Source organism: Balearica regulorum, chromosome 20, assembly GCF_011004875.1.
Source record: "Balearica regulorum gibbericeps isolate bBalReg1 chromosome 20, bBalReg1.pri, whole genome shotgun sequence".
Lineage (NCBI taxonomy): Eukaryota > Metazoa > Chordata > Aves > Gruiformes > Gruidae > Balearica > Balearica regulorum.
In genome coordinates, this window is record NC_046203.1 from 3522391 (window position 1) to 3541087 (window position 18697).

General features: G+C 41.7%; 2 protein-coding genes across 2 annotated transcripts; one reads left to right on the forward strand and one right to left on the reverse strand.

Annotated features, from left to right (window-relative positions):
* Positions 1-374: 374 nt before the first annotated feature.
* On the reverse strand, positions 375-2646 carry NDUFA8 (NADH:ubiquinone oxidoreductase subunit A8). Its single transcript, XM_075772312.1, has 4 exons — positions 2540-2646; positions 2278-2441; positions 1088-1253; positions 375-622 (listed from the first exon to the last, which is right to left on the reverse strand). The coding sequence occupies exons 1-4, from the start codon at positions 2588-2590 to the stop codon at positions 485-487; spliced, it is 519 nt and encodes a 172-aa protein (XP_075628427.1). The 5' UTR covers positions 2591-2646; the 3' UTR covers positions 375-484.
* A 49-nt stretch (positions 2647-2695) lies between these two features.
* MORN5 (MORN repeat containing 5) lies at positions 2696-17738 on the forward strand. Its single transcript, XM_075772168.1, has 6 exons — positions 2696-2823; positions 2894-3041; positions 3380-3491; positions 4411-4542; positions 16294-16409; positions 17642-17738. Exons 1-5 carry the CDS (start codon positions 2777-2779, stop codon positions 16371-16373), a joined length of 519 nt encoding a protein of 172 aa, XP_075628283.1. The 5' UTR covers positions 2696-2776; the 3' UTR covers positions 16374-16409; positions 17642-17738.
* Positions 17739-18697: the final 959 nt, after the last annotated feature.

Sequence of the window (18697 nt, forward strand, 5' to 3'; positions counted from 1 at the left end):
AGGTTAAACCTACACAGAAGGACTCCCTTGGGGAAAAAAAAAAAATGCACAATTATCAGTTGCAAGACTAAACGAAGACATTAACAACTTGTTTGTTCTCAAAGTCTCCTTGATCCAAGTGAGAGTGTTTTCAGTAAGCAAATAAAGTCTCACACCAGTTTTTGATTGATTGAAGCAGTAGTCAAAGACTCAGGCTACATTTACACACATCTCGGACAAGCCTGGTAGCCACTGTCAAGCAACTGACACTACTAGTGTTAAGACGGTCCTAAGGGCTATATGACTGCAGAGAGCATTGTGCAAAACAGGGAAGGAGGTTATTTTTTTAGTTGCTATGATGTTTAAGTATGTTTAAAGAAGTCTACTAAGCCATGTAACAGTTTGGGGTTCTTTAATCATTAAAGTTATACCCAACACATACTGGACAATTTACATTTGCAAGCAATACATCCTCGCACTGTAGTTACAGCGCAGTCTGCCCACTCTACCAGGACCAGAAAAAGAGCCTACTGCCAAATGGAGAAGGCTTCAGCTCTCCTTCAATGGGTGGGTTAGGCTCTGGTCGAGGTCTAGAGTGATAGGCATTCTCAGGCAGAGGACGGTCTGTCTTCACTTTTGTAACCTGGAAAGAAAAAAGAAGAAATGACACAATTTCTCACAGCATTTAATAGAAAAGCTAGATTGAGTCAGAAGGAAGAGCTAGCAAGAAGTTCCAAACAACACTAAGGACACATCGTTGATCTGATGAAAGCTATCTCCAGAGTACTTCCAAAAAAGAGCGAGGGGAGGGACATTTCACTCATAACTACAGAGTAGTTCTGCATGTGTGCGAGCTTGACTCCTAAAAGAAAGGTCTCTGCGCTAGGAAAAGCGGAAAAGCGGCGTTGCCTAAGAAAAGCGCAAGTCTTCTGGGAAAGCAACCCTGAAGAATTCTGACAGAGTCTTGACTTCTAGTCCACAAGCCTCCCGTGTTCAGTTCATAAATCACGTTCTGACCGGGACAAGAGTTTAAGACCTGGTCTGGACAAAATGTCCATAAGAAGGGAGAGAAGAATCTGGCTATCCAAACAAAAAGGTATGAAGTTACCTTAGAGAGCTCTCCCAGATCAGGTCTCACCCAACCCAACTTCTCCAGCACACAGTTATCAAATACTGCCTGCTGCTTTCGGCATCGACGGAGCTCCTGCAAGTTGGTATAGTCAATGCACGTCCAGTACTCAGTAAATGGCTCTGCACAGTGCGTCTTAATCTTCCTGTAAGAGATTGCAGACAGAAAATGGTTAGCAAGTGTTGTAGCTTTAATGTTTTTCTCTCTTAATCAAACTTCAACTTGTGATAAAGTGGTTTTGTAGTTTTAAGTTCTCAGGAACACTTAAAGTCTTCCGACAAGCCAATATTTGAAGCATCATTAAACAGAACTTGATACCAACACCGGTAAAATTTGTAGCACTGTAGCTACAAGTAGGGATAGCAATAAAACTTCACCAATACTTGGAAGGTATTCTGGCTAGGTAGGTGTCTACAGCTCCCCATAGGGGATGCTTGCTTTGGTAAGTAACAGTGTACATTACACAACGCTCTAAGGCTTCCAAATTCGTTTGATGTCTTAAGCTCAAGAAAACATGCTTAGGACAGAGGGTTTTGATTACTAGCTGCTATACTAGAAGTGGACACACTCTGAGCTAATTAAAGTAGGCCTTTTGCTAGTAACTTAAGAACATGATACTGGGACATATCTTGATCTACATTTTTGGTCAAAAGAGGCAAATGGTGTGTCTACTCGAGCTTCACAGTAGTACGCCTGTGAAACAGGGGACAGACAGTGCAAAGCTTAGGTTGGTTTCCTGGATTTCATTAGATAGGTGCCAGGTGCAGAAGCAGAAGCCTTCTACACACACACCCTTCAGTCCTTTGCTAGGCTAACAAAAACCTGGGAGCTTACTCTGGAGCAGAGAACACAGAGCTTTGTATGAAAGGATAATTTGACATACAAATAAATAAACTAAAACAAAAAGGGCACAACCTCCACCTTTAAAAGTTCACGTTTAGGAAGCAAGAATAAAGGCTCTGAAGGCCATGATGGTGGCAGCACTTTTAATTAAGCTGCCAGTGCTCGAAAACCAAAACTCGGCAAGGACGCACTGCACCGGGAGATGCCCCGAAACAGCTTCGCCTTCAGGGCAGACGAGGGCCGCCGGCGCCCGCAGCAGCGGGTCTCTGCGTCCGGGCGCCCTCCGGGGCACTGGAAGACGGGCGGCCGCCGGGGGCCCCGCTCACCTGAAGAAGTCGAGGGCGCACTGGTTGACCTGGCGGCCCTCCCGCAGGCACTTCCGCGGGTCCTTCTCCTCCCAGCGGCACAGCATGAACTCCTTGTTGGGGCGGTCGCACTGCGCGCCGTAGTGGTGGGCCGCGGCCTTCAGCACGGCCGAGCTGACGCTCACCTACAGCGGGGCAGAGCGGCAATAGGGGCAGCCCGCTTCGGCACCGGCCCACCGCGGTACCCCGCGGGGGAAGGGCCTGGCGGCGGCCGCTCACTCACCTCCTGCACGTCGAGCTCCTCCAGGGAGGGCACCTGCACGGAACCGGGCATGGCGGCGCCGCTCTCCTTGAGCTCCCCTCAGCGCCCGCCCACCACCGCGCATGCGCGTTCCCCAACCCCCCCCACCGGCGGCGCATGCGCGGTGGCGGACGGGAGGCGGAGCTTTACGTCCCCGCGGCGCCCCGGCAGCGGCGGCGTTGCCATGGCGACGTGGCCGCGCCGTCGGGCCGGGCCGCCATGGAGGTGACGGGCAGCCGATACAGCGGGGGCACCGTGCGCGGCAGGTGGGCCCGGCGGGGCGCGGGGACGCGGGGCTGCCCGACCTCCCCTTCCCAACCGCCCTGTCTCTTCCAGGATGGAGGGACAGGGCTCCTACACGCTGCCGACGGGCACCGAGTACCGGGGCACGCTGAGGGACGGGATGTTTGACGGCGAGGGAGAGCTGGTGTTCCCCAACGGCGGCAGATACTGGGCGGTCTGGCACCGCGGGGTGCCCACGCAGGTACCCTGCACGGGGGGGGGGCCGGCCCCCGCCTCGCCTCACCCCAAGGAGACCCTGCTGCCAGGGAGCGGAGAAGGTTTGGGGTGAAATAAGCAGATTTCTGAGCCATGCCAATTTTTCATCGCCTCGGCAGGGTCTCGCACCCAAAGGTGTGACGGCGGGGCCGCTCCCAGCCAGGCGTCTCACAGATGCGGTTCCCAACGCTACTCAAACCCGAGCGGAACCACGCACTCGCCCTGCTCAGCTAACGCGCGGTTTTGGCAGTGGGAGCACTGGCCTTGTTCGCACTCAATCCATCCATCATGTTTATTAACTCTGTGCTCGAACATGTTTTGCAGGGGAAATACACTTTTGCAGATGGTCTCAAATACAAAGATAAAAAATGGCATTACTGTGACGGCTACGACAGAAGATTTTATACAGAAATCTGTTCTGGTCTTAAACCAGCAGGTACTGAATTGCGTTTGCGATCCTAAGAGTCTGGAAGGAATTAAACTAACAACTTGCTTAAGAAAGATTAATTTGGCTACATGAGTAACATGGAGCAGAAATGCTCTGGCTAATTTCAGGACCCGACCATACGACGCTGCCAGAAGAATGCTGACACCACCTTCCACCAGCGCAGCGCAGGATGCAGCGTTACATCCTTAGCGTGGTCTCTTCTGGAGCGATGACCCGCAGGACAGGGCTTTGTTCCCTGCAGCTTTTGATATCCTCATTAACCCTTTTATACATTGCACCTTCACTACATTAGCAGCGTGCTTTTCATGTAGAAAAGTTGAGCAAAAGCAATTAATTTACATTCAGAACATCAAATCAAGTTTGAATGCATCTGTCCCACGTAGCTTTTTAGTCGATACCGAAATAAACATTTGTGTCCAGTCTGTTTTTTTGCTAAATAGTTTTATAATACTATTATTTGTGTGTAGTCAAAAGGTGAAAAGATTTATAAGGAACAAGTGAGTAAAACCTGTGATGTAATACAGAAAATACTCTTCTCTATACATAGAATATTTTAGCGATGACATGTAGTTGTTCCGTGAGGCCAGCAAGACTCTCCTGGCCCCATTTTGGAGTTTGGGGTCATAGTTGTAGTGAGCTTAGTGGGGTGAATCACAGGACCGTGAATGAGGAAATCAAAGTGATATCTTTTTATCACACACATTTTGTGTATGGTTTTTTTCCATTTTCATTTTCTCCATCTGCAAAATTGGCAAAAATGTTTTGGAAAGTTTATTGTAAGGTAACTGCATTGTTTTTATAGCAAATGCCATGGAGATGTAATATTTGTTAGTTACCTTGATCAAATGCACCAAAAAAAAAAAAAAAGGGTAAAATAAAGCAAACCCTTTGTTGTTTTTTTCTTCAGGCATTTCTCAGCTTACAAATCTGGATCCTCCCAGAAAAATCCCGGAAGGATGTTACGACTGTGGTGATGGATTCTATAATCCTGAAACCAGAGTTATTGTTGACTACAAACTCAGGTTTCTGAGAAACGCAGGTATGATTAACTACTTCTGCTAGGTAAACTAAGATGAGTTTGTTTGTCATATCTTCTCGGATGCGTGATTAAAGCTAAAGCATAAAAAAGTCCATGATTTGGTTCTGTTTTCACTGAGCTAAAATATTTTTTTACTTATTTATTTTTATCAGTGATTTATGTATCCCCAGAGTTGTATAAATCATGTTTTCCAAAATTACAGTGAAGTATTCCCAAGCAGTTATGAATAAATATATTTTATTACCATTTGGTATGTTAATCTCAGGAAAATCTTCAGTCTCTTCCATTATGACCTCAAGCAAGGGAGTGGTTGTAAGGTGTTCATCACTGATCTTGAAAGTTAATGAACTTTGTGTTGTGAACCAGCAAAGTGCTTAGGTATCTGCTTATCTCTACATGTTAGAGTAGTCCATTTTATTGAGATGAGTCTTAGGCTATGAGAGGGAAACACTCATCACCGTGTAGAGCTGTGTTTTGAGTAGAGTTTGGCAAATATCGGGTCTTGTGGATAAGTCCCCAAATTAATAAGCCATGGGGAAAATTAGTTCTCGTCAAGCCAAGAGAGAAACTTTTCAAATTAAAAACACACAGAAGATCCCCAAACAGTTGACACTGGAATGACTCAAAAAAATGTAATCTGACAAACGCTTTGTGTTCTGACTGTTTAACCTTTGTGTTTATCAGCTTTTTGGTGCAGATTTTTTTTAAATGAAAATGTTTTCTGAAAGCAACCACCCACCCACCTTACTTTTGCTGCTTTTTTTTTTTTTCCCCCCAAATGTCCAAATTGCAAAACCTGGTGTTTCTAGAAGCCAGAACATTTCATTTTCAGTGTGCCACAATTTAACAGTTTTGTTGCCTGGAAACTCCATTATTCAGCAAATTTACTATTTGTTGAAAAAAATTCCACTCAGCTCTACTTTCAAGAGCTTTTATAAGCATGCACTGTGATATTGGAAGAGGGAAGTGAAGGGAGGGTTAAATGAGTTGGAGATACCATCTGCTATAAAATATACCCTATGATACATGGCCTGTTTTATAAATGTTGAATAAAAACTGATCTAGATTATTACAAATGGCATTGATCCAAAATACTGGAATGCAGTGGGCCTACTGATGAGGAAGATAAGCAACATGCTTTCCAAAAACACAGGAACCTACACAGATTAGTACAGGAGGGAACGCCTTGGAATTCAATTTATTGTTTTTTAATCTGTTCTTTGAACTCATTGTCCTTTATGACATTTATCTCAAACCCTACAAATTATATCAATCAATATTCGCTAACCAGAGCAGCGCAGCATGCAGTCCGACGGAGTCGTTGGAGATGTGCTTTGTGTGGCCGTTCCATTGAGAGCCCTCTGCACAAAGTTAAACTTGTTGATGTGAGTGTGAAGGAGGAATGTGTCATGTAGGCCAGACCCTTCCTCTCAAGAACATGAACACAATTGAAAAACCCGGCACTTGTTCAACATCAGAGGAACTCTTACCGCCCCAGGAGAGATGATTCAGGGCACAAGGCCACTGCAGTAAAGAAAAAAAAAAAAAAATTAAAAAAACCCAGCTGTAAGCAGAAGAAACTGAGGAAGAGGCTGGGATGACAGGGAACAGATCCAGAACTACTCCATTATAGGTTGGGCAGGAAGGAGCAGGAAAACCTCCAGGCTTCCAGCCAAGTCTTGAAAGCATCAAAAGCAGATGGTAGGAAGCATTCAGGAAGTTCTTACAACAGCTTGACAGGTTTACCAAAATGACACTATCTTCCTCAGGTCTGGCAGCAGGCTTTCAGAATACTCCAGTTCTCACCTTTCACCCCAGCCCTATTATGAAGCAATTTTTGATTGTTTCTTGGATGTTTGTGAAAAAGGGCAAGGAAACCTACAGCCTTGGCAGTGACTTGCCTCCAACCTGGCAGCATCCAGGTACCTTTCCAAAAGAGAAGAAAATAGATGCCGTTTGAAACTATTGAGTTTGCTTCCACCACTTCTTTGTCAAGATGAGCGTATGTAGAGTACCGTAGAGACTTCTGTTAAATTTGGCAAGCCTTGCATTTCACTAGCGTGGAGGTCTGATACTCATTTACTTAAAGAGCTCTTACTGTTAGAGCAGTGCAAAGGCCCATCAAGAAAACATAATCAGGCCCAGGGAATGAAATGACAGCAACAGTTTTGTTATACGTTTTTATCTAGCAAAGTTTTCCAAATTCTCGTTACAATCTTGCAATTATTACTCCGACCCTAAACCTCTGTTTCCTTGGGGATGCTCAAATTTCTCTTGATTCTCCCTGTGTACTTCAATCTCTTCTTTTTTCCAGTATTGCGAAGTACACAAAATTGGACACATAAATAAGAATGAGAATGCTCATTTGTAAGAAGATACGTTGTTTATTTTGAATAGATACTGGGACGAGACTCCTGTTTCACTAGTAGAATTACTTTATTTTTTTTCCAGAAATAGGATGCCTGGCACCTTTGTAAGAGTTTGGTCAATAGAGAGATGGGAAGATTTCCCAATTTTTTCAGTAGAAAAGTGGAAAATATATGATGTTACGTTTAATGCAAAGCAGGGAGGTACAAGAAGAGCAGTGACGTTCAGGATTAAGGACCCCTGAATATCGGAGAAGCCCATAGTTTTCAAAGAGAAAATACTGTGAAAAATAGAAATTTTGTTCTGCTGAGATGGAAGAGATTAGAGGAGGTTGCCTGGGTCACCTCTCTTTTGATGAAATGCAAAGATACTTCTGATGAAAATTGCTCTGTTTCTCCTGTGGTTCTCCCAAGGACGGGTTACATACTATAAAACATGCTTTTGCTCTTGGTAATATGAGACTATTTGTGCTACTACTTTCATATCCCATCTTCAGGTTTAATTAGTATGTGTATGGCGCACAGGGTAGCTTTCTATACTCCAGTCAATATTACCTGAAATATAGGCATCTCTTCATGTAACATCAAGAGCAGGAAGGCACAAAGCCTGCCTTTACACGAAAAGCTCAGTCAGGTAACTGAATTAACATGCATGTTGTTAAGAGCAGGATTAGACCTGGAAAACCAGCACAAGTGTCTTTTTAAGAGGAGAGGTTTTGATGTTGCTGCAATCCCAAGCCAGCAAACAGCTTAGGATTTCTACAAGCCTGAAAGTCTTGTAAAAAGCTGCAGGAAAAATCCTGCTGCTTCAGGAATCATTATGAGCTGAAAAGATCAAGATTCAAGAACATTATTTTATTATAGTTTAGGAAAGTCAGGGGTTAAAACGTCTGAGGTTCCCTGGTTGTGAGGCTGACCCAACTCCACAGGCAAGGGTGCAAAGCCCTTTTAATTCTAAGCCTTAGTAGTCACAGACTTACAGTTTTCTTGCATTGTTACTTGGGGGAAAGATTCTAATCCTTGTTCTGAAAGAATTTAGAAGCAATATTTTTTTTTAAAGTCGGCAGCGATGTATTCATCCATTTCAGGTTTATCCAAGTATGCAAATCCATGAGATAAATCTCCTACATTTAGACTTTTCTGTCTTACAACTCAGATCTGACTTGTACCAAGTGCTTTTTGAGAAATGTAGACTTGACTTGTCTGAAAAAATGTAGTTGAGAAACAGAGCCATAACCACTCAATAATTACACAGGGTAATATTTCTGTACCTACCCTCATGTACCCCAAATACATGCAGATGTTTGCGTGCTCTTTCTCATAAACTACTGGAGAATTGGGTGTGGGGTGAGGACCTGGCAATTTTTCAGGCCTGGAGTATTTCTGGAAAAAAGACAGCAAGTTTAAGTTAAAGTCAACTGTGGTGCAGGAAAAAAAGATTGACTGCACTTAGGGATCATGCACAGAGCTTTATTCCCTGTTCTTCTTTGAAATTGCCCATTCTGATGATGGAGGGAGTGGATGAACGGTCTGATTCCAGGCTAGTCCCTAGTCATTGCCTAAGAATGTAAGAGTTGTTTTGGCAGATGCCCTTAGCAATGGAGAGGAAAGCCCCAGCAATACACATACAGAGGGAATATAGTATTTTTGTTCGAATGAATTTAGCTTCCCATAGATTTAAATGTCTACTTATAACGCAGGACCATTTAATCTTTTGTACATTTGTTTCTTTTTTATTTGACTTAAGATACTGAATTTAGATGAGGTTTAGTTCCTACATATTGAAACTCTTAAAAGCTCTTCAAATAATTGTTCTTTGGATACTTGTTAAGCTAAAGAAATCAGTTTTGATCGGCAGTAAAAGTTCATGCTATTTTAAGTGCAATGCTATAGCTATTTTCTGTTGTATATTTAATCATTTTGAATTATATGTCATGTAAAAGATTTTAGCTCTGGGGCATTTGCCAGATGGCTGATTCTGCATTTCACACAACAAAAGAAATAATGTTTGTGTAAAGCTCTTAAAAATAGTTGGTAATCAGTATATTCTACAACGAATAGGATCCAGACCTGTTTGGAAAAAAACCCCAGCTTTTGCAGAAATTAATTTAGAGGATTTGGTCTCTACCTCTGGGCTCTGAACAAAACAAATTGTGTCTATTGTTTGCTGATTTTTTAACATTTAACAAGTTAACTGAATTGTAAATTTTACTCATTTTTATGTTAAATGCCGTTTATTGCAATCCATTGATCTTTTTCTCTTTACTTTGGCTGAAAAACTTATTTCTGAAAACAGGGTTTTGTAAAACAGAGAGCCAATACTACTCTCCATTTACAAAAGTAGAGCATACGAATGCGAGTAGCCCTTTGCTTTTCTTGCAACAGCTGAAGTGCTTGTCCTTTTTACTGCTAACTCCTCTTTCTGGCCTCTTTGGTTCATATTCCTCCAAAATACCATTGCAAAACATATTTTCTCTCTCTGCCATGGCACTCAGCTTGTTTTCTTTGCCCACAAGGCTCTACACAAGTCTGTACAAATTCACCTTTTGGTCTTGTCTCCTCCATCTCCCATATATTTTTTTCTCTTGTGTCTACTCCTGGGACATAGGAGGTTTTGCCTAAATTCATACAATTCCAGTTTTCTGGTCCTTGCTTTCCAGACTCACTCCTTCTATGGTAGTCAGAAGATTTGAAGAATATTACATTAATTGGAAGGTTAGAAATTGCATTATAGCTCTTTCATCTGGATCTCCAAGTGTCACTCATCTATCTCTTCCTATTTTTTAGTTAGATAGCTTTTGTCCTGATGGGAGAGCTTTGTACCTACATTATCTTCAATGCTTAACAAATAAATTAATTGAGGAGCCAGATCTTAGAAGGAGGAGAGGCGGAACATTAGCAAGTGTCAAACTGGGGACTGCTGAGTGGGCAAGGCAAACAACTGAGTATTGAACTGAAGATGGCAGAAGGAAATTGAGTCTACTTAATTTAAAGAGAAGATCCCAGACTCCTACGAGAAGTAGCTTCATGTCTATTCTTACTTTTTTAAACACATTTTTAAATGTTGGACCAATTCTCCTACCCATCATATGCTCTTTTCATATCTTTTTATGTAGAAATGTGTTAAGATCAGGCACATTTTGAATGCCATTGCAAAATGCATACTTATGATGTCTTTCTCGGTGTCAAAGTCTGCTCAGGTGACAGAGATAGTTGGAGAATTCTCATCTATGCAACCAAGGAAATACTTTTAGATTAAATTTGACTTACTTGTTTTAATATAAAATATCCTCCATTTGGTAAAATAGATTATGAACCAATATGATTTATATTCAAGACTATAGCCCACAATGATAATATTAATCTATGAATCATGATGTAAGTTACTACAGTAATTTCAGTAGCTATAGCTTTTGCAGATACATTTTTTCCTTGTGGTTTCCTGGTCTTAAAATACTTACCATTTTGAAAACTGTGAAAGTTTCGGTTCCAAATAGTGGCATGCCAAGAATAACAACTTTGTTTGTGTGCTAGACATCCTATTGTGAATCCATTAAATAGGTTATATACAAGTCTTATAGGCACTTATACTCAACTATACAGTTAGTGTGAAAACAAGTTTTACAAGAGATGGAAAGTTCATTTGGGGGCCATTTTGGAATTACAGTAATTGAAAGTAAATGGAAGGGTGAGAATTTGTGGGTGGAAGCAAAGGTTAATTGAAAACATATTTTCCATTTTCTTGCTAGCCTTGATGTTGGTGGGGTCAGGTGCAGTAAGGAAAGTGGTGCTAGGGTCCCGGAGGGGGCAGTGGAAATGAAAGGGGTGTGCCAGGCAGAATCCATGGCTGAGATGCTATCACATGTGATTGTAATTGTGTAGTGGAAGAACACGGTAAACTGCGCCACGGGTGATGGGAGGAGTCAGGCATGCGAAAGAATTAAATGATATTGTTGTTTACAATGGTCTGCGTGTGCTTGGCCCTCTGCAAACAGAAAGGAAACTCAGCTCTTGTTCGAGAATTGCCTATTGTAAACACACTCTCTTACAAACCAGTCATGGAAAGCTGCTCTTACCACATGGCTGTGTCCTCCAGGGTCTGCTGGAGCTTGAGCCTCTGATTGTCCTGATGGAGGGACATACCAGGGCACATCTACTTCCCTCCTCGCTCGCATGGCCTTTAACAGAAGTGAGAGTGAAGGAAGGGACGATGCCCACTCACGTTTGGTCCCAGCTCGCCTTTGGGCAGAGGAGGGAACCAAGGATCTGAATTTTGGAGTGCATCAGGCCTCCAGTGTAGACAAAGCCTTTAAGACACCAGGAACACGTACAGCTACAAAGTGCGGTATAAAGACCTAACACAGAGTCAGACAAGGTTTTTAAGGTAAATAATGTAGGGTTTTTTCCCGTCTAAGCCACTAAGTATTCTTATTTCAATGCAGTACATCTTCCTGCACACCTCTAGGTGGTTTACTGGGAAAACATTGGTTAAGAGGGCAAATCAGGAAGCCTAGATGGCAATACTGCTGTTTGCTGGCGGTCTCCACTCTGCATCATGGCAGACACCTAAGCATGCAGAGCCCTAAGAAGTCTCTCACAGCTGAGGTTTCCATAAGCAACACAGAAACGTAATAGCTAGAAGCAAATCATTCTAAAATTTGCAATATGCATTTAATATAGGAAGATTAAATGCACCTAAATTACAGAGTATTTTCAAGTCGTCCCTTGGAAGCACCCTGAAGCAAGCGCACCCTGAATTTTCAGCTGTTTCTAATCCCAGTGGAGAGATATATCTGGAGTGTGTAGTTGGGGAAGTCTCTTCTGCCACTACTTTTAAACTGAACATTGAAAATGAGACAAGTGGTTTCATTTTGCAGAGATGTTGAGCAGAAATCTACTGATTTAAGTGGCCTGCAGTTTGAGCTCACCATGGAATACACCTAACAGCATTTTTGACACCTGTGTGGACTTTGCTGGCATTTGGAGCTTCCCCTATAGCCAGCCAAAACAAGGAAGAAACTTGCAAAGCAGTATTTGTTGAGAAGAACTGATTTTGAAATGGGCTACTTACAGGAACGTGGTATGACCAACAGATTTAGTTGGGTCTTATTTGCCTAGAAAGACTCTATCCAAACCGACCTGTTGACTGTGTAGACAGTGTCCAACAGCAGATCAGTAGGACTCACACCTCTGTTAATCATCTACAGGGGGGGCAGATGCTGTTTCTGGGGATCGGTCGTACAGGTGGCTACCAGGGTTGGCTCCGTATGCCTCTGCCTGCTTAATGAAAACAGCCTGAATTAATTACAAAAATATAAGAGAAGCTATCCCAGTTTGGGCTGGCTGAGGATCTGGCCCACAATATTCAAAATATGTTTGTGGATGCTAGAAGACTGATCTTATTTTTGATTGAGACACAAGAAAATAATTCAAAAGAATCAGTCAATACTTACATATTTTCTAACAGCACATCTATTAAAATCTCTCACGATCTCTCTCCATTTCAAGATTTCAATGATATGTCATGATAATAACCATTATATTTCACTAACTTTGGAAGAAATAACTTGTTAACAGTTACTAACTGAACAGGGATACACCAGACTGCAATACAATTTTCAGAGAAAGCTTTTTTCCTTTCAACTATCAACATGGTTAGTCCAGTTTCAGCAAAGTCTGTTCCATGAATGTATATTCTACTGAGGAAAATCTAAAAAAATGGATAAACTTTTAAAGATAAATACGCTGACACAAAATTCAGTACACAACATGAAGAACCCTATACTACCTAATTGTGCAAAGGGTGATAATTTGCCACTGATTAAAGAGTTTGTATTTTTTTTCAAATCTTTTTTAAAGAGAAAATTACTTCTGAAGGTGAAGATGTGCTTAGACAATCATATTAACATATTCAAACAATTGCAATTTGTAAAATAGTAATTACAACTCACTATCTGGTAGCATTAATCAAACTTCAAGGTTTAATTCCATTTTAAATATTGATGAAATGTGATTCTCCAATCTAACCCTGGTGTTGCGGGGTTATGGAAGCAGCCAGTGACAGAAAAAGAGGAACGTGTAGTTAACAAGCAGCTGCCACAAAGAAGGATCGGCATCTGTGATTTAAATTGTTAGCTGCACAGTCAGGTAGAGTGTAAAAAGGGTAGTCAAGAGGCTGTTAAGTCCATTGCTGCCAATTACTAACAATCAGGGAGGAGCTTTAAGACTTGTTCAGTACAATAAACCCAGTTTGTCTTGTTTCAGGGGTTACTACTGAAGAGGTTGCAGCTGCACTGATTCAAATAGCCCTAAAACTACAGTAATTATCAACCAGTCTTCTTTAGTGTAGCAAAAGTATGTTTTACCATAGCTTAACTCTTTACATTCTAATATTTCCCTGCCTCTTCTCACACAGCTAGCCCTGGAGCCATTCTCATCTCTGGGTTTGTGGTGTTCTCACTATGCTGGATCAATTCTTTCCTTTCCCCTTACCTAGAGCAAGGACCAGTAGCACGGTGTGCTACGAGTCATTACATTGATTTTTCCTTTTCATATACAAAGTTGAAATTCATATAGCTCATTCAGTTTTTACACCTGATTAAACTCTATGCAAGTTCAGCAGCACTTATGGACATGTATTTAATTTGCATGGGATCAGATCACTGCACAAACCGAGACATTTTGGGATGGGTCTGGTGAGGCTACGATCCCTAGAGCAACCTGCCTCGTGTGCTTTCTTGGGAGTCCATGAAAACCCAGAGTGCGGAAGGAAACAATTCAGGCAAACCAAGGCGATGTTGGAAACCTGTTAGATGAGGCCAGTTAGCATCTGCCTTTCTTAGTGCTTACTCCCTTGCTGCTCAGCTAAGTGAGCGCTGTAGATTTCTCACCAGGAAGGCTGACTGATTATTTCTAGTACTCGTGAGCCACGTCTATCTAGACCCAAATACGAGCCAGATAGTGGTGATGTATAGCACATGTAAGTTTTGTTTATTCCTTCACCATGGCAGAAATAGACAAAGTATTGTTTTCTTGCAATTATTACAAGCTCAGATAAACTATTATTTATTTTTTTTTAGTTAAGGCGATTCCAGCTAAAATCAGAGAGATACCCAGGCTGGACAATCTCTGTTATAGCCAAGGCTCACGTGATCACATCGTTACTGCACTGGAACACCTAGTGCATAGAACAAAAGCCAGCACATTGATTATGGCTTTGATGTTGTTTTTAAGAAAGCTTAAGGACTACATTTGCATTCCTGCTGCAGCCCTCAGTGGAATCTCTGCCTCTGTAAAGATTGCGTGGTCTTTAAGCTCATCTTTGTAATTTCCCTTTTAGCATCTTTTTCAGCATTTATTTTCTCCTAGATTATACCCAAATAAGAAACGTGCCATTAACAGGGTATTTTGTTATGGGCCTATTGATTCATAGGCATAGGGAATAAAAAAAGAGATCATGTCAGTGGAGCACAGAAAGAGCTGAACTTAGCTATTCTATCCAAACTAACCATTTTTCAGTGATTAAAGTGAGCCTGCAGGCTGAGCTGTTGGAACAATGGCTGTACAAGTGCATTCTCCAACCCATTCACGGTCACTGGGGTGCTGCTCAGAGGTGGGCGCTCACCACCAAACCCAAGCTTTTGCAAGCCAGCACCCTTGAGAGGGAAATGAGAAGAGGGTCAGTAGGCGCAAACCAGCACTTTGTCTGGAAACCAGTGGCTGTATGCCAAGAGCAAACTGGAGAGCAGGCTCTAAGGGAGAACCTCCTGTGATTCACTGGCCTTTCTGACTACTGGTTGTCAAGGGTGGCAGATGAGCGCTGCCGCTCGGACAAGGGACAAGTGCCTTGGCACGTGCCTTCCTTAAGCCCGCTTTTACCAGGATGCCAACAGAGCTGCACGTGAGCAGTGCCTTCGGAGAAGCCAAGGCCTGCGCTCAACTCACTCGGCCAGGAATGAGAAAAAGGGGAGGGTAGCATGAAAAAAGAAAAGGAAGGAAAAAAAGGAAAGACAAAGCTGACTTGATTCAAAACCCGCTGCAATCAGTAAGATTAACCCTCAAGCCTGAAGACCTAATATGTTACATATGCTTCTGTGAATTTACACTCCTTGGATTAGCACAACTTCATTCCCAGAACCTTCCTACCTTTTGCATTTCAAATGCTACTACGTCGCTTTAAGATAAAGGTATGACTCCACAGTCAAAAGATCTCCATGAAAATTTGACTCCTTACAAGCAACATTCTTATTTTTTGATTACTTTGACCTACCCACAGCTGGGCAGGGCAGCTGTGTCCGTAAGTGGGATTACGTGCAACGCCAAGCCATGGTCACAGTACCGGGACTACAGCCCCCTCGGCTTCTTGCAATCATCTATTCTTTCAGGTAACAAGGGCTGCTACAAACCCCTTAAAATTTAGACGGAGGCAGGTTAGACGCACACATCACAAGCAGCTAATAAGACAGTGGTAAACACAAGAAGTAGCTCTAATACATTTCATTTATATAAAAATAAATACAAGTATTGTTTTAAATAATACTTTGATTTTTTTCAAGGCTTTTTGAAGTTTGTTTTTCCTGGTCTGCTACACAGATCTCTTTTTCCCTACACAAAGACAAAAGAAAAGGCTGCAAAACAGTTTTTGAAGGCAAGACTATTTAAATCCTTGGAATCAAGAAGCCACAACTTAACATTTGCCAACTTTTTTTTTTTTTTTTTTTGTAATAATACACAAAATGTCTATTCAAACTTTGCTGGACAGTTGTTTTTCCCTACATTGTCTTTGATTATTTTTTTCTTTCCACACTGTCATTATGCTCTGAGAATAAATATGACAGACATGAATACTAACAAGGGACACAGAAGATGGTCTAAAACACGTCAGCCACTGTATCAGCTTATCGATACCTGTCATAACGTACATTTCAAAAACAGCACTGAAAGACAAGCTGGAAGACAACCTACGATTTGACTATAGATTTTTCTTTACCTTCGCTTTTCATAAACCAACAAGCAACACAGACATAGTATTTAAAAAATGTGTATCTTCATTTCTGATAGTTTCAACATATCTCCTGCACATCGCCTGCCAAAAAGTCAAAAAATAAAATATATACTTGTAAATCTCATAGTTTCACCCAAGCTAATCTTATCAAATAAGCAGAGTCATTGCCACAGTTCCAGTATCTCCTGCCTTGTCAAATTCCAACAGAAAAGTGCACAATCATTTAAAGAAAGAAACAAACAAAAAGCGTTCTGAGAGATGCCAATGGCTAAAAATTGATTTATTTCTCAAAGGAAAAATCACTTGTTTGAGCGGGACCCTAGTGATGCAAAGAGCAGATCTGACATGGTAATATTTGGTGTTTCTTTATCTCCCTTTTAGACGATGTTGAGCATGAATGGATCATTCGGACCTGCCGGAAAGCTTGGGATGAAACAATTGAACATAAACCAAAACCATGAAAACAGTTTTTGCTAGACAATAATATTCCAAAGCAGGTAATCTGACTCACAATAAATCTAATTTGTCCTTCTGGATTTGTCTCACCCTTTCCCTCTACAGGAATGTAATCTTTTTGTCATCTTTGTCAGCACAAACAAAAATGGGAATAATCATTTAATCAGTCATGCTGAGAAACAGCCATGGAAAAAAAGCCGACTGTACTCACAATAGTATTCCTGAGAGGTGTGTAGTGTACTATATATACACGTTATTAAGCCTGAAAACAATTTGTTAAAAAGAGTGCCTCAGATTCAGTCTTGAAGTCATTCAAATCCATCTTAATCAACATTATTTTCCCAGATTTTAGTTAGCTGTCCTGGTGAATTCCTTTCCTCTCTTTTTGCTCAGTACTTTGATATTGATTGATCATTGTAATAATGTACACCAGAGGTATTCTTTAATGACTGGTTTGCTAACTAGGAAATTATATCCATTTACTACGAACGTTTGTTGAACTCTCCTGAAGCCAGAGTTTAACAAAATAATAAAAGAGGAAAACTGGGTGGGTTGCTGCTTGATTAGTAAGCCAGAAAGTATTTAAAAATAAAATAAAATGGAATTACATCATTTTCTGGATGTAAGTGCCAGCACTTCTACTTGCATTAACTTTATTTATTACACAAATAAGACATTTACAAAGCACAACATTAAAAGTATGTAACAAAACAGACATTGGTTTTACAAAAAAGTGCTTACAATTTAGTTTTACTTTTTTAAAATAAATATTAGTCTTGACTGTCCACTCATTCAGAGAATTTTTTTTTAACCATTGTAGCCAAGACATGCAGAATTGCAACATGCTACAACAAAATGATTGGCGGATGAAATAAAACCGATGTGTCTATAGTTGGCATCCTACAGATATATCACTGATAGTAGTGCAGGATTGGTTCCCACTCCCCCGTCCCAACCAGTAAGTTGTGTAAGCACCTTTAGCTCGGGCATTGGGGTTAACCAGCGTGAGCTGAAAAAAATAACTGCTAATAAAACTGTAAACCATTCCACTTTCAGACCCTTGCCATATTTAGTTACCTTATTAAACTTGAGTGAAAAGCCTTTCACTGGCTATCTTCCTTGGATTTTGTCTGCAAAAGGGTTTGTAAATAGCAACGGGGAAAGTTTAGTACGTGGAGTCTGCACTGCTGCACCAGAACCCATTTGGCAATTACTGAATAAACTAAGAAAATGAGAATGATTTTAATTTTTTTTTTTTTTTTTTAATCTACAGACAGGAGATGAATGCAAATGACCTGAGATAAGGTTTGGTTCAGTGGCAACAGTCAGTGTGAAATATGTTGTGAAACAATGTATTGAATAAATTAGAGGATTTCTTACATTCTTGGTACAGTTGAGTATTTTCCATACACATAATTAGCTCTAAAACTGCACAAGCTGAATTGCTTCCAGTTTTTGCAAACAATTTGGGCTTAATATAAACAGAGCCTGATTTCTGAATTACCAAAGCTGCTCCTGGCTACTTCTGGGGGAAGGTGCCCCGGAGCAGAGTCTGTGCGGGGCAGTTCACCCGCGGGCAGCCGTGAGTCGCTCCCCTGGAGAAGCACCTGCGCTCCCTTGGCCTCTGCTTTGCGCTCCGGTCCTGTCAGTGGCATCAGTTACAAAACCTTTGCTATACAGTACATTTTGCAACTGGGTTGGTTGTTTGGGGTTTTTTGATCAGTAACTAAGTTGGTATTTAGCAGATACAGATTTTATAGTTTCACTTTCATTGCACAGCCGAGACAGAAGAGAAACGCATCAAACTATTTTCTCCCTCAACAAAACAGTTGTGGAAATCTCAAGTACTGCGGGATGTCAGGTCACGTTACAGCCTGAAGTCTCTCCTTCAGTCTTAAATGGAATAGCCACCCATTTGTTTATAGCACTAATTCCACAACTAAATGATCTTTAGGATGCGCGAGTACAAATGGAGAAGAAAGTCGGGCCCCAGCGACCCCGCCGACCACCACCAGCATCTCAAGGCTATTGCATGTGGACGCAATCCACTTCAACCTCCCGGTTACAAACGCTCCACCAACAGTCAACAAAAGGAACGCCCGTCCTGCGCTCATTGCTACAGACCAGGAGAAAAGTGACTGCAACGGGTGCAGCTTGTGGCCGGTCCCCTCCCTGAGGGGACATTTCCGCAGCCCTGGTTCCAGTCAGGTCAGGTGTGCGGGGTGCCTTGTCACTGGCTACGCACTGGAAGCGGTCATTCGCACGTCAGGAGGTGACAATTACTACTTGGCGGACTTAATGTCCTCTCTCCTTTCAAATGTTATTTTGA